Genomic DNA, 21,330 nt, shown 5'->3' with positions numbered 1-21,330 from the left:
AATTAACTAAAATGAAAAATTCTGCTCTCAGTTGTATTAGCCGCATTTCGTGTGCTCGACAGCCAACTATGGCCAGTGGTTACCATATTGGACAGTGCAGATGGAGAACATTTCCATCTCTGCAGAAAGTTCTGCTGGGCAGTACTCTGCTAGACCATGAGAAGTTTTCCCTTTTCCCAGCCTTTTTATAAATAATCCTGACTGTAGGCTTAAAACTGGACCTTGTACTGCTTGAGAGGTCAAAGGGAATCTGGCTGGGATAGAGGAACGTAGATCATTTTGTCTGATTGATTTTCTCCCCTTCAAACACCACGATGCTTGACATTTTAACACTCTCCTACAAGCTAACTCAGAAGCTCATTTTATTTTTTTCAGGGCAGCCCAGGTTCCAGAGGCCCTCCTGGGGGATATGGGGAGAAGGGCTTCCCAGGGGATCCTGTAAGTTACTGGGGCCCAAGTGGCTCTTAATTGTGTAGTTTACTCCACACTTCTTGTGTCTCCTGCTAACCTGTAGGCAAAGGCATGTCTTGGGAGGGGGTGGTAGGTGTTGACTGAGGCTTATTGGTTTGGGGAAAACCTGCATCTGATTTGGGCTGATTATGTCAAAAATTCAGAGATGGGAACTAAAATTCCATCTAATTCATCCTTATGTATCTTGAGACTTTCAAGTTCCTTTGGGAATGAAATTTCCATAATTTTGCTTATTGGGTTTCTAACATTATTGATTCCCTATTTGAAGATTCGATTATAGGGGAATCTTACTACACCTTTGAGAGACTGGCATAAGCATGTTTGGATGAGTGCATCAGTGAAGCTGCCAGTACAGAGAAAGGAAAATTGCCATAGCTTCAGCAAGCACTCTTTTAATTCTTCATTTATCACTAAGCCTCCTTCAGACTTGGAGAAATATTGTTTCTTTTTTTTTTTTTAATTCGTGAGTTTCAAATATGGAGAATTTTCTCACACCTCTCGTTACTTAACCCAAATTAGTTTAGTTCTTAATATTGTACCATTTTGAGAGAAAAAAAAAAGCTGATATTTCTTGATTCTAAAGTACTTTTTATTTAAATCTTCCCCTAGGGTAATCCAGGACAAAGCAATAACATCAAAGGACAAAAGGGCTCCAAAGGAAACCAAGGAAGACAAGTAATTGGATCTATTTTACATATATGAGTTGATTAATTCTGTTATCGAGCTGAGGCTTTCCTAAAGTCTAATTATTTAGTAAAATACATAACAGTTTTTCTAACTGAACAATCACCCCTAATTTCCCATTTAAGAGAGCCTTATTTTCTTAAAATAAGGTATGCCTGTAGTAGGTTACACCTCAATGGGCAAAGTTATTAAGTTTCTAGCAGGTGATATTATTATATGGGAAAATTGGTCATTAGCAGTGCGTGTTGCTACACCATTTTCCTCTTTAATGGATATATACCCAATAGGGTTAATATGCAGAAACATTCTGGCATGACACATTTGTTCTGTTTTAATAGTGCTTGACATTTTTATGCTGATGTCTTTGTCATTTACTCAGAATCTTTTGCCTTATGATCTTGGGGGAACAATTGTGTTTCTAGGGTAGAACTGGCCCGAAGGGGACACAAGGCAGTCCTGGTTCCAGAGGGAGCAGTGTAAGTATTTCCGTGGACGTTTATTTCCCCTCCTTAGCACCTGGAGATGCCAAGAGGCATTCAGAATACGTGTCGCTGCAGTTAGCTGATCCAGGGCAGATACACTGACAGTGTTGTCTTTTGGGGCCAGGTGATTCTTTGTTGTGACGGGCTAGCCTGTGCATTATAGGATGTTTTGCAGCATCCCTGGTCTCTACCCACTAGATGTCAGTAGCACCCTCTCCTCCCCAGTTGTGAGGTCCAAAAATGCCTGCAGATCTTGCCAAATGTCAGTCGGGGGTAATGGGGATGCGGTGGTGAGGCAAATTGCCCCTGGTTGAGAACCGCTGTGACAGTCTGCCTTTCCCTTTCCGCCTTCCAGGGACTTTTAAATGTCTTTGAAGAGAGCCAGTGGTTTTCACATAAAAACCTTCCTCCAGTAGCTTAGCATATTTGAGCTTCTGTAGAATATTAAGAAATAGGTAAATGTGCTCTCTTCTTCCTCATATGTCGCCAAAGGGAAAGAAGAATTACAGACAAATTCTTCCTGAATAAACCAAAACATTGGCGATTAGGGTCAAACCAGTGGCAACCTGAAGATGCTGTGGTAATTTTACAGCATCCCATGTGATATCAAGCCTGAAACAGAAATGTTGGATTTCTGCTTCTTTTTAAGGAACAACCAAGAAATCACTTTTCCCTTTGTGGACTACCAAAGTTAGAGAGGATATTTACGATGGTTAGAAACCCTTTCATCATGCACTCAGCACGGAGATCATCAAAAGAGAATAATGTCCAAATGTAGATTTGGCCCTGAGTTTTGTTCACGAGGACACTGAAAATACATGGCTTCCTTTTCTGTCACAAACTTGGAATCTTCTCACCACTTTGAAAGCTGTGGCTGATTGCCTCCCCCTCTGGGAGAGATAGTGGATGAATGTTTTAGTTCCTCTTGCCTTTGTTTATCTTGACTCATAGTTCTTAAGGGAAAGGTCTGCAGTTGGATGGCTTAGGCCTCCCAGTGCTTCTGGTGAAATTCTTTGGGACTTTGCCCACCTCTCCATACAAGAGAATTAAAATTAATCAGAGGAAGCAGGAGAGCAGCAAGATGAACTAAATGCTATAAATTTTAAAGATAAATATGTAGTTTTGTTGGTTTAAGAGAAAATACTTTTAGTTTGAAATAGCTTTATAGCTGTCATCATCCATCAGGCACTTTTTAAAAAAGAGTGGGGTGGGGTAGGGGATTATTACTTGGACAAACCAGCCAATGACTTTAAGTCACTCCATGCACAGGAGGCTCTCAGCCTCCCTCCCCCATCCTCACCCACTTTCCTGCCCATCTCCTCCTTTGTAATTAAACAAATCAATATGGATGGATATAAAACAATAGCTTTTCTACCCCCTCCTTCACCTTTCCAGTGAAGGCTAGAATTCTCTATGATGGTCAGAGGATCTTAAATGGATGACAAATTCTAAAAACAGAAGCAAACCTAAGACATCTCCTCCCACATGACAGAATTTCAACCTGTGTAAATTAATTGTTGCCCCAGCTATTGACAAAGCAACGGATCCATGTACTAAGAACCAGAGCATTTGAAACCATGTTCCAGGCCCATTGCCTTTGGCCTGTCAGGCACAAGGAATACATATAAATAATAGTATTTATACTTCTAGAGCACGTATTTTGTGCCAGGTCCCAATCAAATCACTTTCAAATACTACTTTGTTTAATCCTCATAACAAATCTATCAGGTAGATACTATTATTATATCCATTTTACAGATGAGAAAAAGCAAGAAACCTTGGACAAGTTGCCCAGGATCAGGATAGGTAAATGGTAGAGCTGGGGTTTGAACCCAGGGAGTCTCACTCCTAATCAGCCAGGCTCAGACCTATTGTGCAATTGCTCTGTGCCACTCAGGCTTTACAGGGCAGGGGTGAGCTCAAGACTGTCTGACTTCTGACGACACGTCCCTAACCATTGTGCTACTAAAATAGGAATGCTATTTTGTCCTTGCTTTTTAATGTAGACAGAATTATGACATCATGGAAACAGTGGCTTCAAACTGTACTGTTTCTGCTCTTCTTTCATCTGTCAAGAGTTCTGTGAGTCACATCAATGTACAAACGGCTGACAAGTTACAATGGGTAACTTCTCCCAAAGGGTATTTGCATTTTAAAAGCAAAGAGTACCTGAATCGAGGGGTAGAACCTCCGTAGAAGAATTCTAGTCATCAGCCAAACTGGTGGAGGTGATATTTGGTCAGGTGTTTTATTCTAAGGAGGTTCAGAAGCTGGGCAGTTGAAAGAAAACAGCTGCTCTGAAATCATTTCCATGGCTACCTTTCCAAGTGAACGTAGGAAAATGTTTTAAGTATTTGTTTTGTACATAAAATAATCATAGTTGTTTATCACCACACAAAGTAGATCAATAGATGAGATGTTCTGCGGCTCTCTCAATGAGGCAGGGGTGGGAGATAAGGGGTGAGAGTAGACTCATCATTGCTATTTAGGGAGAAAGTTAGGATCTGGGGCTTGGATCTTCTTCCCGCTTGGCTACCCTCTGGAAAGCAGAGACAGCCACTAGGTGGAGAGCCTGCACTGGCGATTTGAGGTAGCTTCTGGAGAGGTGCTGCCAGATGTTAGCTTCAGACCAGCTTTTCTGGTGGCATTTGGACCAGCACAGAGCTGACCTGACCCCATCAGCCATTTCCTCCTTGGAGAATTCCATGGAGTCTAACCCCAGTGGGCTCATGGGAAGCACTGTGTATAACGAGTTTGTACTCCCCCCTAAGATACGATCAGGGACCCAGGACAGAGAGAGACGGATATGGCACAGCTTGTTCTCACGCAGGAAACCTCTGATCAGCAGACAGTACTTCGTAGGATTTGCTGGAGAGGGGAGGTATCAGACAGGTGCTTCAGGATGATTTCATTCTCCAAACAGCCTCCCGGATAATTGTCAGGGTTGTCAGACTGGAGCTAGGTCTGTAATGACTTTTGGATTGGTTTGTGATCAATCCTCCAAATGTTAGTTGGTAATTAAATGCCCAGTGTGTAAACTTGTCTTTGGAGAGCGATTCGGGGAAACCATTTCTGCGAGCTGCTCGTTACTCTGTCTGTCAGGGACAAGACAGGTCGGGTTGCCTCTAAGCAGTCTCCATCCAGACACTCACACACTAACAGTTTGTCTTTTCTGATCCAGGAAAGAGAAGGCCAGAGGGGGGTCCAGGGTGCCTCGGTGAGTATCCTTTCCCCCACGTCCTCTGTGGGAGGTGAGGCCAAGGAGATGTCCCACAGGCAGATGGTACTGCCAATGAGTTAGCATTTGATGCGGCTGCTGTAGGAAGGGCTGAGCACTGGACATGAGCCCCACTGACTAGGGGATCAGTTAGACTGCCAGACACAGGACAGGCCTGACCTAAGGCAAGCCTCCTTCACAGACACTTCAGAGACAGGGGACCTGTGCAGCCCTGAAGGCTGTGCTATTCACACACCCTGGGCATTGACTGCAAGAGAGTGAAATTCTGTCTTAGAGTAAGAAATTACCTGGAGTTCGATTCTCAGACAGTTTGGAAGAGTACAATCCTAGGCCAAGTAGGGCATGAGCCAAGAGTGAGACAAGATAGTTCCTGGGTACCATGCCCTGAAGCCCTGAAGCACTAGGTACTATGAAGGGAAAACGTATATGGAAACCATGTGAAGAGAATCTTAACACTGAAAACTCATCCATCAGGGGGAACCAGGGAACCCTGGACTTAAAGGTGCATCAGGAGCCGAAGGATTACAAGGCTCACAGGTATGTTGGAATATTTGTAATACTGATAATGTTGTTATTCTGATGGGAAGATGTAGTTCTGTATAAAAATAAATAACTGAGACAATTTGAAGCTGCCCCCGCCCTCCTCCATGGTACATTTCTCTGGGATTCTACATTTCCCATTGAGGGTGGGTGATTTTGCTCTGTCAAAATTTGCAGCTCACTGATAGAAGAAAGGCTTGCTCTTGCGTATACCTGGCATCATGTCTGCCTTTTAGTCATAGTGAATTATTGAGACCTTAATACTATGTTAGTAATCAGTATCCAGATCAACAAATTGATTTTTCTTAAGTGAGGTTCTGCACGCAGACTCCAATGAAGGAAAGTTAGGAATTGGCAACTATTACTCACCTCTTCCAAAGCTGACTCTATAGGGGGTGACAGTGCTCTGGAATATCACCGATAGGGCTCTATGTGAGTCATCTGCATTTTTTCTTGGTCATATCATTAGTGAGATGGGCACTGGAATTAGGACATCTCTGTTTCTTTTCCATGTCAGAAATATGCCAGGGACATCCTAGAGAATGGTTTGCAACACATGGGTACATAGTCACCTGATGGAGTCTACTTTAAGCCTGAACTTGTCTAGAAGGACCTGCCTACATAGATGTGTCCATCCTAAGACCTTTCCAGGAGTTCATTTTTCTTCTAGAAAGTTCTAGATTCTTCATACTAAGCCTGAATTTGGAATTCTCTTGAGTGGTTCTGGTGTCCTCTAGAATGAGTAACCATGGGACCAACCTAAATCCATCCCCAGACTTTGTCGGGAGAGGGGTGACATTACCTCAGCCCCTCCAGGGTCCCTTAGATGCTCAGGCTGTGAAACAAGACCAGCCCATGGGCTGTAACCACCATTTGCACTGGGCAACCAAGACATCTTACAGCTGCTGCTTTGGTGATGAGAAACAATACCAGCACCTCTAGCTTTTCTTTCTGTGTGAGAGAACCATATGAGAACCATGCATTTGATGGGAAATATGACAAAAAAATATATGCTTTAACTCCTCTGATAGGGATCTGCTGCTAAAATGTCCTTTTGTGCTAACTTGCTTTCTCTTTTACACATTGATGCACTTTGGCCCAGGTAACCTGCCCCATCAAAGGAATCCATCTGCCTATTGTTTATGTCTCACTTCCTTCTTCTATGGGCTTTATTTCTCCTTTTAGTCTCTTTTCCATTTCTCCCTGCCACAGAGGGATGAGGTGTAAACCCAGGCAGGATATTCCTTCATAAGAGCTGCTCCACTGAGTCTGGGTCTCCTTTCAACTCCTCTTCTGAGACATGCTTAATCTCAGTGTTAAAGCTGCTTGAAGGGCTGGATAGATGCTTTTCCGTGAAGTGTTTCAAAAGCACTAATGAAGAAAGTCAGTTTTTGGGCTTCCCTGGTGGCGCAGTGGTTGAGAGTCCGCCTGCCGATGCAGGGGACATGGGTTCATGCCCCGGTCTGGGAAGATCCCACATGCTGCGGAGCGGCTGGGCCCGTGAGCCATGGCCGCTGAGCCTGTGCGCCTGGAGCCTGTGCTCCGCAACAGGAGAGGCCACAACAGTGAGAGGCCCAAAAAGAAAGTCAGTTTTCATTTACTTCATTGTATTGTGTTTCTTTTGTTACCATCAAAGGGGTCAAATGGACTTCGCGGCAGGAAAGGAGAGAAGGGAAACAAGGGGCACAAAGGACCTCAGGTGCGTGACTCAGATGGTACCTCAATGGTCTCCAACCTTCATTTTCCTCTTGCTTCAAAGACGTCTTCACGTAGAGTTTATTTTATATTATCTAGTATGGAGTATTTCATTTGGGAATTAACTTGGGACAAATCTTTAGCACAGCTCAGATTCCTTGTACATTCGCCTTTCTCCTTCCCGGGAGTTTGACTTGGAAAGCACAAACCCACTTTATCCGCCTGAAGGAAGCCTTTAGAAGAATGCACATCTTGCTGACTCATGAACATTTCAAAGCTGATACATTATTCTGCTTTTTCTAACTTTTAAAAATTATCGGTGCCATGCCTATCTCCATTGACTATAGATATTTGAAATGGACTCTGCAAAGATCCCTCGCTACCCAAATTTATTTGATTCTTAAGTTCAGCTTTGAATTCACCCTCTGAAACTACTTGATTCCCAAGTTTCTGACAGTAAGTAATGAGAGTTTGGATGGTGAGAGATTCATATTAAAAATGTTCCGAATCTTGGGCTTCCCTGGTGGTGCAGTGGTTGAGAGCCCGCCTGCCGATGCAGGGGACACAGGTTCGTGCCCTGGTCCAGGAAGATTCCACATGCCACGGAGTGGCTGGGCCCGTGAGCCATGGCCACTGAGCCTGCACGTCCGGAGCCTGTGCTCCGGAACGGGAGAGACCACAACAGTGAGAGGCCCGCGTACCGCAAAAAAAAAAAAAAAAAAAAAAAAAATGTTCTGAATCTATTCAGTTTTTCAGCTCAGATAGTGAGAGTTTAGAAGGCAAGCGATACCCATGTTTGGTCAGTTATCTTCCCAGCATATTTGTGAAAGACCGTTTTGCCCCTTTGCAGATCAGGAAACTGAAACACATTTGACATCCCATTTTATATGTGTGGATGACACAGAGCACAAAAGTGACAATGACAGCACAATGTCTTGTTCTAACGAAATAACATGTCTTGTGTCAAGAGTGCCTTTTTTATTTCTCACTAAGTCCCCATTTGGACTAGCGATGTCCCTGCCAATGAAGACTTGGGGTCCTCTAACCAGGACTGTAGCCCGAGTCACCTGGTTTCAGGCTGGGTTTCCTGTTAAGGAGGCATCAAGAAATTGTTACAAACGACACGAAGAAAAGCAAAACTAATCTAACAGGTTTTGTACAAATTGCTGTAGCACCAACATCTGTGTTTCCTATATTCTTTCAGGGTGCTCCTGGGCCAGTGGGAGATAAAGGGAGTGTTGGAAGGCCTGGACTTTTGGGGAAAAGGGTAAGTGTTATCTCTTACAGATTTCAGATACTGAGGAAAGAGTAGCTCCATTTTTTCCCCTTGATTTTCATGTTAATTCTTCACATGATCCAGGCACAATCAACCACCCACCAGCTTTCTGCCAATATTCTTTTCCTTACTCTCTGAAACTGCCCCATTTCACTGGGAGAGACAAGGTTTATTCACCTATCATGAAACAACTCTGATAAACTCAACTCGCTGGTTTCCTGAATGCGTCAAGGCACTTGGTGGTAGAGTCGGCCAGGGGCATGGGGGATGTCAGAACTCAGATCTGTTCATGCATGCAGTTCTAGGTCTAACTCATCCTACCTTCTCAGAAATGTCCTTATTGGAGATCGTTAGAGACAGACTGTTGGCCTGTTCAGAATCTCACTGCCCTGCTCAAAACCTTTCAGCAGCTCCCTCCCCCAGGGCCAGCTTCGTGGGCCTGGGACCCGTTCAGTCACACAGGGGCCCTCGCTTAGAAGGCGCCCCTACTTGGCCTCAAGCTCTGCTATCACAGTCTGGAAAGTTTGCTTTTGAGTTAAGGGCCCATGATTTCATTTGAGTCCCACAGATTATGTCACTGGTCTTACCTTCGGATGACCCTTAAGAAAATCTCCAAATTTTCCAGTAGCTTAGAAGACCCTTTGACCCTGTTTAATTCTAAGGCTTCCTAGCTCATCTCCCTCCTGTGTGCCTGCCCAGGCTTCTCACTGTGCCTTCCTCCTCCATTCTCACTCCTCCCTCGGTCCTTCTTCCAGCTCACACAACTTATCCTTTAAGCCTCAGCATCCCTGCTCCCTTCCTTCAGACAGCCAGCCTGCCTGCCCCACCAAATCTGACTTAAGAGTCCCCTTCTCTCCACTGCCACAGCACCCTGAACTTTATCACACAGTGTAGAATTGCCTAATTTTCTCTCATTCTAACCAGAGTATTCTTGGTGAGGGCAGGACCACATCGGTCATGTTCAACTGTTCCTTTTCCAGGACAATAAATAACTGTTGGATGGGTCAATAAATCAGCAAATGAATCCACTTTCCCTGGAGTAAATTTTCCACTCTTTCTCTTCTCCTTTAGTCCTTCTATAGCACTGGGAAAGCAGTGCTGAGTCCAGCTTTGGGCTGTGCTGGTATTTCCTGCTTGCCTTTGGGAAGATCATTATTTGTTTCCTACACTCCCTAGCTTGCTGAGCATTGAACCCTCACTGAGAACCCTGAGTGTCCCCAACTAGTGGACAGAACATCCTATGGTGGGAGCCAGGTTTGATTTTTACTGATCTGAATCTGTCCTTGTCTCACTAGGGAGAACCTGGAATTCCTGGAGATCCAGGGCCACTGGGGCAAGCTGGACGGCAAGGAAAGCAAGTATGAGGTTTTAGGACTCTTACCCTTTAGCAGCTCCAAGGGCTCAGTAAAGAGAAGGGGGCTGACACCATTAGCTTAAGCACCTGGGGTCCTGAAGGTATTTTGGGACCTCCTAGGAAGATGTAGGGACATTCCTCCTGCTCCCTGAAGCACTCATTCTATAGCTAGTCTGTCTGCTAAAACAAAGGGAGAACAGCAAGAGGGAAAGGAGAATGCAGAGAGAATAATGGATGAGCTCAGTATTTTAACAACCTATATGGCCATGTCAGTTGAAACTCAGGTGACTTCTTGTAAAACTCCAGAGTGACAAGAGGGTAGTAGGATCAAGAAACAGGGTATCTGTTCTAGTTGCTCTGGCTGTACCAGAGTCTCAGTTCATAAAGCAGTCAATATAAGAAAAAAATGGGAAAAAAATTAATTTCTTTTCAAAAATAATGTTTATTACAAATATTAGGCATAGATATTGTAGAAAATTGACTAAGCATAAAACATGGGAAATGGGAAAGAAAAATTACCCATAATCCCACCATTTTGAAATATTTATTATTAATATCCTGGAGACAGAAAAAAAATTATTTTTCCCTATTAACAATGTATCATGGGCATACTTCCATGTCATTACATTTTTCCCTCAAAGTTACTTTCAATAGCTTCAAAATATTCTACTGAATGTATATACCTTAGTTCACTTGACCAACTTCTTATTACTGGATATTTAGTTTGCTTTCAGTTTTTCACTGTCTTAAAATAGCACAGCAATGAATATTCTTGTATGTAACTAAGTTTTTGGATAAAACCATAATTAATTTCTACATAGAAATTTCTAGAAGTAGCATAGCTCGTTCAAGGAATATGTACATGTTTAATTAAGGCTTTGAACTCTATTGCAAAGTGTCCTTAGGAAAATTCCAAGGATGTATGTACCCTTGTGTTGTGCAGGAAGAGTGCTCACTTCAGGGCATACACACCAACAATGGGTATTGTCACTTTCTTTTATTTCATCTTTACCAATTTTACTGACCAAAAATGATGTCTCATTACTGTTTCAAATTGCATTTCTTTGGCTACTAGTGAGGATAACATCTTTCATTATGTTTATTGTCCATTTACAATTCCTTTTTGGGAAATTCCTCACCCAGTGTTCTTTGGACCAGCTCCTAATTTTCCAGGCAAGTAACTGCCACTGACTCCACTAGTCTTAAATGACCATACCTCTGCCTCCTGTCATGTCTGCACAGGAGCTGAGCAAAGAAATACCAGGGCATATACCAGGAAGTGTGGAAAACTAAACGGCATGAATATTCCCAGAGTTCAAGTTCATCAGGCCCCCTCCACCTGGAAGTCCCCGGTGCTTTTATCCTGACACCATAATCTCCCCAGTATAGGTTACAATTAATTTCCTCTCTTGAGAAATTGAAATGAACTGATATATTCACAGGGTGATTATGGCATTCCGGGCTATGGTCCTATGGGACGAAAAGGAGTAAAGGTAAATATGGAAAACAATTATTTCTTTAATTGGTGAATCAATTAAATGGTGTGTTGATTTATTTATGTTCTCTGCTGAAAATCGTAGGGCCAAAGAGGATTCCTTGGAGATATGGGTCAAAAGGTATTGTGCATATAACTTGTCAAATTTACCATGATCCTGACCTTCTACTTGAGAATTAAGATAAGTCTGTGGATCTGAATGAAACAGGAAAAAAAAAAGCAAGACAATCGGTTTGCCTGAGCTTCATGAAGAAAGGACCATACTTAACTCCTATGAACCTTTAAATTGGAAAATTTGTCCTTCACTGCCTGATGTCCCTTGTCTTGAAACCCTACCTCTAGGTACCCTCTCAAGTTTAGTCCTTAGTCCTTTTCTTGATTTCTCTACCCTGGTGATCTCATGCAAAACTCTTGCCTTCTGCTATTGTACTTTGCCCTTCATTATCGTGGCTTTCACTTCCTCTTACCTGAAAGATTACCATATTCTCATTAGTCTCCTACTTGCAACTTTAACCTGCTTCAGTTAATCCCAAACACTACTCTCTTGATTTTTCCCAAAGTATAACTTAGTTATGTTACTCTCTTGGTCAATCATCTTCTAGAATTCCTCATTGCCTACCAGCCTGAAATTCACCTCCAAGCTCTACGACAAGACATTCCTTCCATTTCAACCAGAGTAGCTCAGGTTATATCTGTTTTATACACTGGAATTCTGTAATAAGATTTATCTAAAAAAAAAAAGCATCCTTAAAAATGAACTTATTTACAAAACAGAAATAGACCCACAGACATAGAAAACAAACTTATGATTACCAAAGGGGAAGCGGGGAGGGATAAATTAGGAGTTCGAGATTAACATACATACACTACTATGTATAAAATAGATAAACAACAAGGACCTACTGTATATATAGCACAGGGAACTACACTCAATATTTTGTAAAAAACTATAAAAGAAAAGAATCTGAAAAATAATATATATATATATTATATATGTGTGTGTGTATAACTGAGTCATTTTGCTGTGCACTTGAAACTAACACAACACTGTAAATCAATTATACATCAATAAAAATTAATTACATAAAAGTATCTTGTATATCTTCCAATCATTTATGCTCAAATTAAAATAGAAAATATGGATTAAAAAATAGAATGTAAGTAAATTGAATCAACTACAGTATAGGAAAATAGCCAATTTTTGATTCCCTTAAGAGTGCTTTTAATTGATGAATTACCAAAAGAGATTCTTTCCTTAGGTGGAGAAGGGTTCAAGAAGGGACTATATAAATAACTGTTAGGATAGGAGTTCTCATTGTAAAGGACCAATTTTCTAATTTGCTGATAAAGAGAGAAAATTAGCATATTCCAATTTACAGATAAATGGTAAATTAGCATATTGATAAGTGTTAAATTAGTTTTCCACCAAAGTCAGAATAAATTTCTTTTTACCTTCAACTTTTTGAGGAATGATTCATGAATTTAGGAAGTAATTCATTAGTTAGTACTTTATGTAGTCAATACCCCATATGTTTTCCTTGATTTTCAAGCATTTTTCTTTAGGTATTTTTAGTAACTGATTGGATAGCCATTGTATTGATATTGATGCATAAATATTTGTATTCTCAAAAAAATTAAAATAGTTTGGAGAATATCTAGGTGTATCAATGGCTTAGTTCTAAATGACAAGAAGAAATGACATTTAATATTTAATATATGATATAGTTATAAGATCAATTAGATTTTGGTTTGGAGAGAATTACTTTTATTCTTTCATAGCAAGTATTTTAATATCTTGATTTCTTATATCTGAATCTTTAGGGTGTTGTTGGTGATCCTGGAATTCCTGGGGGGCCTGGACCCAAAGGATTTAGGGGACTAACAGTAAGTGACCTATAATTCCAGAAATAATAAATGTTTCTTTGGAAGATTCTGGCTTTTATGTTGTAATTATTAATGTGGATTGTCAATCCAACCCAGGGTCATCTGAAATGCCACTTCCTAGCTGTGTGATCTTCAACACATCTTTTCAAGGTCTCTATTTCTATAACATGGGAGTTAAACTTAATGACACAAAAGCTACTTTCAGCTCTAAAATTCTATGTTTCCATGAATCTGAACTATTTTAAGTATTTACAGATTGATAACAGGCTATTCTAAAAAGTGTCAGTGTCTTCCAGTCTTTTCCAGGGCACATATTAAAGCCCAGAATATTAACCCTGTGAGTGGAAATGAAGCTGACATCTTCCTACTCTGTCCTGGAGCGTTTTCTGACAGTTCCAGTCCCCAGAGCCAAGGTCACCTGGTGTATTCATTTTAAGGAAAGCTGTTGAGATGTTCTAAATAGCAAAATGCAGAGTAGAGTGTTATACTTATTAAAAAACCAAAATGCCAAGACAAGCATCCTTTCATTTTAAAGTTTCAGTGTAATATCGAAGGTCATTACCAGCATGAAAGAGATGCAATTCAACAGATATTTTACATCTGACTGGACAAATTTCATTAGTATCTATATCCATCACCTTGAGTTATGGGAATGATACAGCCAACCCATGTCCTTATATATGTGGGGAATTATTTTTCTTATTTGATTCTTTGCAGATGGCAGCTTTTTATTAGATCTCCGTGTGCTATAGTGTATTCACTTGTTTAAAGCGCCAGTTCTAGCTTATGACTAATTTAGATTTAAATGCACAGCCAGTGCCAGAGCAAAGGATATCACTAAATGAAGAGGCTAAGAGGGAAATGGATGTTTACCAATAATTAAGAATTACTATTTAGGATGAAAGATAAAAATCATATGATCATCTCAATAAATGCTGAAAAAACATTTGACAAAATTCAACATCCTTTCAATATAAAAACTCTTAACAAATTGGGTATAGAAGGAAATTACCTCAACATAATAAAGGCCATATTTGAAAAATCCACAACTAACATCACACTCAACAATGAAAGGCTGAAAGCTTTCCTGCGAAGACCAGGAACAAGACATAGGTGTCCACTCTCACTACTCCTTTTCAACATAATACTGGAAGTCCTAGCTAGAGCATTTAGGCAAGAAAAAGAAATAAAAGTCATCCAAATTGGAAAGGAAGAAGTAAAAGTGTCTGTTTGCAGATGATATGATCTTATAGATAGAAAATCTTAAAGACTTCATTAAAAACTGTTAGAAGTAATAAACAAATTCAGTAAAGTTTCAAGATACAAAACCAATATATAAAAGTCAGTTGTGTTTCTATACACTAACAATGAACTATTGGAAAAATTAATTTTTCTGTGAGTTCTGTGGGAAAAAAGAATGGCTATCTATATTACACATAAGGAATTTGCTTAACTTGAATTAATAGTTGCTTTTGCTAAAAATTTTTTTTAAATTATAAAGTCACATTAAGGCTGAGGTAGTCTCCATGGATAGAGGATGTGGAAACTCATGTATATTTCTACCTGCAGCTCACTGTAGGTTTGAAAGGTGAGGAAGGCTCTCAAGGACGTCAAGGCCCTCCCGGACGGAGAGTAAGTACACTCATTAGAACTAAGGGTCATGTGCTGCTTCCTAGGGTGCCCACTGGAATGAGCACAGAATTTAAAGGCAGAATCACTGGTTCAAGTCCAGACTCTGCTTCTTGCTACCTGGGTGCACTTGGACTAGTCCCTGGGTCTCTCAATTTCCTTCTAAAATGGGAATGACATGTCCTGTTGGAAACACCTCAAAAGGTAGCTGTGAGGATCAGATAGTCAAATGTGAATGCTCTTCATAAACTATAAAGTTCAATGCAAATATGAGCTGTGACTGTTAATTTTTACTGAAGGAAAAAAATAGGGATGAGAATGCATAAGCTTCATTAAGGTGTCCTGACAGGTTGATAGGATTTCCCAAACCACTATTTTTGCCTTCCTGACCTCACGATATAGATGCTGGGGAGATTTGGAAATAAAATTGCAACTTTCCACTGTGATTCAATTACAAAAGAAATGGCACCTCTAGAAGCATTCTTGGACAGAGCCAGGCACATCTCCCACTGACAAGATATCCATATCTCTATTTTAGTGCCTTATGTGTTATTGTGATGACATTAACATTTCTCTCTCCCCTAAAGAGAACAGTCAAATAAGAACTAAATGTTGCCAGCATCTGTGTTTTGTGTGTGAGGTGCAGGAAGCATTGTGTAAGGACAGGAGAAACTGCTTCTCTTGTTTTGTGTATTGTGATTGTTTTCTGACTACCTGGAGGGGTTCTTTAACTTGCAACTTTATAAAGAAAACAAAAACATGGATGTTTTGCGGAAAACTGAATCTGTAGTAAAATGATAATCAACTCACTGTAAAGGATACTCTGGTACAATCTTTTCTTTCTTTTGAATTAAGGAACTGGTGACTATTCTTAGTCATGTGGGTGAGAATCTGGTCTCTGAGTCAATCTGGACTGGTCTGGATTTGCCTCCTTTCCAGATTCTGGAGCTCTCCCTGGAGGTCCCATATCCTCCTGCTCTTGTGTTTGGCCATGCTGGTCTGGTATACCATGGTTTCTCTGTCTCATGCCTGTGGTCCTCAGTCTCTCCTTAAGGAGTTGCTCTAAGTTATTCTTAAACTCAGTCTTTTGGAACCTACTCTCCACGGTTCTGATCTTCTGTAGGATGTGGGCTGCCTACTCTATTCATTAGCTGGAAACTCTTCCTCTCTCTGTTTAAATGGCTGTGCATTTTTTTTTCTGTTTTCTGCTGTCTCTTGTAAATGGAAAAATAAGACTCTGAATCTTTTAGTGAGATGCATATTTCTTGATTTGGGTCAGGAAGAAAATATGCCCCCAGTGGGTAGAATCATGGATGCCATGACAGTTCTGGTTAATACCAGCAGCACACAGTGGGCCACATCAGCATTCAGCAGACACTTAACTGTTCAATGGATGGATGAATGGATGGATGGATAGATGGATAGATGGATGGATGGACAGATTGCCAGTTGTCATTTAGAACAGAGTTTCTTACACTGACATTCATGGATGAGCTTCTGAGGGGTCAGTGAAATCATACAGCAATCATGAGCATGTGACAGCATTTTCTGAAGCCAGCAAACATCCTAGCTTTCAGTGTTTGATCAATTAAGCTAATGTCTACCTAGACTGAACTGAATGGTTTTTCTAGGATGACAGAAGAAGCAAAGAAACAAAAGTACTTTTTAAAGATACTTGTACTGCAGATAGAACATTTAGAAGGCATTTCTCATAATAATACTTAAAAGCTGCCCAAAGGGATTCATATGTGCAAACACATTGAGAACCAACTGCCAAGAAGAAGGCTGATCCTGATAAAAAGGAATTAAAAGGAAAATGAGAAAAGCTCACACTGTCAAGAAAGGCAGCTGACTGTGTTTAGCGCCTTCCCTGACTCATCTCACCCAATTATCTGTATTCCTTTCCTCCATCACCTTCAGCATTTATGAGCTTAGTGTGTATGCTCTCCTTCTGTGTAATGTCCATTTGGCTATGTAATTGTCTTTTTTTTTTCACATATGTTGAGGCTGTGTGCTGCTGCCAGTGTTTTAAATATACTTCAGTAAATGTCTCTCCTTCATGCTACTCTTTGGGAAGCCTGCTGTTTATAATTTTAAGTATTATTATGAGAAATGCCTTCTAAATGTTCTGTCTGCAGTACAAGTATCTTTAAAAAGTACTTTTGTTTCTTTCCTTCTTGTCGTCCTAGAAAAGTCATTCAGTTCATTCTAGGTAGACATTAGCTTAATTGATCAAACACTGAAACAGAAAGGTTTATACTCTCAGTGTGTGGGGGAAGAGCACTGAAGACTCCAATTCACATACCAATAACTTGCTCTGTTTTTGTTTTCCTAGGGCCCTAAAGGCATGGCAGGGCAGCGGGTATATTCTGTATGTATCGTCTTATTCACACACACAAAAATGCAACCTGTTCACTGGGAAATGAATATGGCCACTTGGAATTCACTGTGTTCATGTTTCTTATTTTCTCTCTCCTTTTTCATGTACAGCAATGTGATCTAATCCAGTTCATGCAGGACCATAGTCGTGAGTATCTGTGTGTTGTAGAGCATCATTGATTAGTGAGGGCACTTAGGATGAAGGCAGTGTGGGGATGTGGAATCAGTAGGCTGAACTCACTGGTGGAGAAACCATATGTCCTTGGCAGCAGGCTTGCTGTGAGTGCCTGCTGTGGGAACAGCTCACAACAAAGGAGGAAGGAAAAGGTACATGCCTTAGCTCAGAGGTGTGCTTCCTAGAGGGAGAGAAAACATGCCTGTGGGAAACAATCAGTGACCAACTCAAAAGGTGTGTGACTCAGCTCACACTAGTATAACAATTATGTACAAAGGCCTGGAGGGCATGGTGTTAAAGGGATGGACATGGGGATCTGGGATTGGTTGGCTACTTAATTAATGAAGGCTGCTTGAATGGAAGTCATTGAATCTGGTTATAGGAAATGATGGGAAGCAGCAAGAGAATAGTTTCACAGACTCAGAGACATAGAGAACACACTTGTGGTTGCCAAGGGGGTGGGGGGTGGGGAGGGATTGATTGGGAGTTTGGGATTAGCAGGTGCAAACTATTACATATAGAAAGGGTAAACAACAAGGTCCTACTGTGTAGCACAGGGAAGCATATTCACTATCCTGAGATAAACCATAATGGAAAATAATGTGTATATGTATATATATGAATAACTGAATCACTTATCTGTACAGGAGAAATTAACACAACATTGTAAATCAACTATGCTTCAATAAAATAATTTTTTAAAAAAAATAGTAGTTTCAACAAAGGAATAAAGCAGGGTCAACAAAGAGAGAGGTTGTCTTTCATTATGATCAAGGAGAATATGAAGTAGAAAGAAACCCAGTGATCTCATTTCTGGAAATTTATGCTAAGGAAATAAAGGAAAAAAATTATAGGTACAGAGGTTGCTGAAATATTATTCATTAGAGAAAAATGACTATATAAGTAGACTGTTTATACTTATAGAATAATTGGGTTATAGTCCATCATGCTCTGATAAAATATTAAGCAGATATGATTTTTATGAAGACTCACACAAATATGAAAAATATTGTCATTAAAAACTAGAAAATTAAATTGACTCTTCATTTTTACATATAGGTAAATATATATACATAGAAACAAATGCTAGAAGAGGAATTGGGAAAATGTAACCATGTATTGTGTTAGGGTGGTAGAATTCTAGGTGATTTGTCTTTCTTCATGTTTCAATTTATATTCATGCCTATACAATCACAGTCAGAAGAATGGAAAATGGGAAAATCAGAAAGACTTATTATAAGAGACTGGATAAAAATGTAGTCATTGCAAGTGTATGGCCAGGAAAGACCAACAACAAAAACAAGTTTAAAACAACTGTAAGGACTGCCTCTTGCAAGAGCACCAGAATCACAAGTAACTGCTGAACAATCATTGATAGAAAGACACTGGAACTCACTAAAAAAGATACATCACATCCAAAGACAAAGGAGAAACTACAATGAGATGGTAGGAGGGGGTGCAATCACAATAAAATCAAATCTCATAACTGGTGAGTGGGTGACTCACAAAATGGAGAACAATTATACCACAGAAGTCCACCCACTGGATTGAAGGTGCTGAGACCCATGTCAGGCTTCCCAGCCTGGGGGTCCGGCAACAGGAGGAGGAATTCCCGGAGAATTAGACTTTGAAGGCTAGCAGGATTTGATTGCAGAACTTAAACAGGACTGGGGGATACAGAGATTCCACTCTTGGAGGGCAAACACAAAGTAGTGTGTGTATCAGGACCCAGGGAGAAGGAGAAGTGACCTCATAGGAGACTGAATGAGACCTACCTGCTAGTGTTGGAGGGTCTCCTGCAGAGGTGGGGGGTGGCTGTGGCTCACTGCAGGGAAATGGACACTGACAGCAGAAGTTCTGGGATGTACTCCTTGACATGAGCGCTCCTGGAGTCCATGATTAGCACCACTAAAGAGCCTGTAGCCTCAAGTGCTGGGTCACCTCAGGCCAAACAACGAATAGGGAGGGCACTCACCCCCACCTATTACCAGACAAGTAGATTAAAGTTTTACTGAGCTCTGCCCACCTGAGCAACACCCAGCTCTACCCACCACCAGTCTGTCCCATCAGGAAGCTTGCACAAGCCTCTTAGATAGCCTCATCTACCAGAGGGAAGACTATAGAAACAAGAACTACAATCCTGAAGCCTGTGGAACAAAAACCACATTCACAGAAAGACAGATAAAGTGAAAAGGCAGAGGGCTATGTACCAGATGAAGGAACAAGATAAAACCCCAGAAAAACAATTAAATGAAGTGGAGATAGGCAACCTTCCAGAAAAAGAATTCAGAATATTGATAGTGAAGATGATCCAGGACCTTGGAAAAAGAATGGAGGTAAAGATTGAGAAGATGCAAGAAATGTTTAACAAAGACCTAGAAGAATTAAAGAACAAACAAACAGATATGAACAATACAATAACTGAAATGAAAAATACACTAGAAGGAATCAATAGCAGAATAACTGAGGCAGAAGAATGGATAACTGACCTGGAAGAAGACAGAATGGTGGAATTCACTGCCATGGAACAGAATAAAGAAAAAAAGAATGAAAATAAATGAAGACACCCTAAGAGACCTCTGGGACAACATTAAACGGACCAATATTTGCATTATACCAGTCCCAGAAGAAGAGAGAGAGAAAGGATCTCAGAAAATATTTGAAGAGATTATAGTTGAAAACTTCCCTAACATGGGAAAGGAAATAGCTGCCCAAGTCCAGGAAGCACAGAGAGTCCCAGACAAGATAAACCTAAGAAGAAACACACCGAGACACATAGTAATCAAATTTACAAAAATTAAAGACAAAGAAAAATTATTAAAAGCAACAAGGGAAAAACAACAAGTAACATACAAGGGAACCCCCATAAAGTTAACAGCTGATTGCTCAGCAGAAACTCTACAAGCCAGGGAGGAGTGGCATGATATATTTAAAGTGATGAAAGGGAAAAACCTACAACCAAGATTACTCTACCCATCAAGGATCTCATTCAGATACAATGGAGAAATCAAAAGCTTTATAGACAAGCAAAAGCTAAAAGAATTCAGCACCACCAAACCAGCTCTACAACAAATGCTAAAGGAATTTCTCTAAGTGGGAAACACAAGAGAAGTAAAGGACCTACAAAAGCAAACCCAAAACAATTAAGAAAATTGTAATAGGAACATACATATTAATAATTACCTCAAATGTTAATGGATTAAATGCTCTAACCAAAAGACACGGGCTTAGTGAATGGATACAAAAACAAGATATATATATATATATATAATATATATATATTATATATATATATATGCTGTCTACAAGAGACCCACTTCAGTCCAAGGGACACATACAGACTGAAAGTGAGGGGATGGAAAAAGATATTCTATGCAAATGGAAATCAAAAGAAAGCTGGAGTAACAATACTCATATCAGATAAAATAGACTTTAAAATAAAGAATGTTACAAAAGACAAGGAAGGACACTACATAATGATCAAGGGTTCAATCCAAGAAGAAGATATAACAATTATAAATATATATGCACCCAGCATAGGAGCACCTCAATACATAAGGCAAATGTTAACAGCTATAAAACAGGAAATCGACAGTAACACAATAATAGTGGGGGACTTTAACACCTCGCTTATACCAATGGACATATCATACAGAGAGAAAATTGATAAGGAAACACAAGCTTTAAATGACACAATAGACCAGTGTATTTAATTGATATTTATAGGACATTCCATCCAAAAACAGCAGATCACACTTTCTTCTCCAGTGCCCATGGAACATTCTCCAGGATAAATCACATCTTTGGTCACAAATTAGCCTTGGTAAATTTAAGAAAATTGAAATCATATCAAACATGTTTTCCAACCACAACGCTATGAGATTCGAAATGAATTACAGGGAAAAAAAACGTAAAAAACACAAACCCATGGAGGCTAAACAATGAGTTACTAAATAGCCAAGAGATCACTGAAGAAATCAAAGAGGAAATCAAAAAACACCTAGAGACAAATTACAACAAAAACACAG

At 40.3% G+C, this 21,330-nt stretch overlaps 1 protein-coding gene across 1 annotated transcript in view; it reads left to right on the top strand.

Annotated features, from left to right (window-relative positions):
- COL6A5 (collagen type VI alpha 5 chain) overlaps nucleotides 1–21,330 on the top strand; it is a gene marked incomplete at both ends in the record, with an annotated part of 114,934 nt that overhangs the window by 37,278 nt on the left and 56,326 nt on the right. Inside the window, 14 exons of the mRNA XM_082840403.1 lie at nucleotides 376–438; nucleotides 1,081–1,146; nucleotides 1,578–1,631; nucleotides 4,819–4,854; nucleotides 5,350–5,412; nucleotides 7,052–7,114; nucleotides 8,315–8,377; nucleotides 9,682–9,744; nucleotides 11,183–11,233; nucleotides 11,321–11,356; nucleotides 13,057–13,119; nucleotides 14,689–14,751; nucleotides 17,084–17,119; nucleotides 17,239–17,275. Of these exons, the coding sequence (XP_082696529.1) occupies nucleotides 376–438; nucleotides 1,081–1,146; nucleotides 1,578–1,631; nucleotides 4,819–4,854; nucleotides 5,350–5,412; nucleotides 7,052–7,114; nucleotides 8,315–8,377; nucleotides 9,682–9,744; nucleotides 11,183–11,233; nucleotides 11,321–11,356; nucleotides 13,057–13,119; nucleotides 14,689–14,751; nucleotides 17,084–17,119; nucleotides 17,239–17,275 (757 nt within the window). The remainder of the gene's footprint in view (nucleotides 1–375; nucleotides 439–1,080; nucleotides 1,147–1,577; nucleotides 1,632–4,818; nucleotides 4,855–5,349; nucleotides 5,413–7,051; nucleotides 7,115–8,314; nucleotides 8,378–9,681; nucleotides 9,745–11,182; nucleotides 11,234–11,320; nucleotides 11,357–13,056; nucleotides 13,120–14,688; nucleotides 14,752–17,083; nucleotides 17,120–17,238; nucleotides 17,276–21,330) is intronic.

This window comes from Leucopleurus acutus (assembly GCF_964270905.1).
Source record: "Leucopleurus acutus genome assembly, chromosome: 5".
Lineage (NCBI taxonomy): Eukaryota > Metazoa > Chordata > Mammalia > Artiodactyla > Delphinidae > Leucopleurus > Leucopleurus acutus.
Note: the sequence above shows the minus strand (reverse complement) of the source record. Positions and strands in the feature narration are given on the sequence as shown.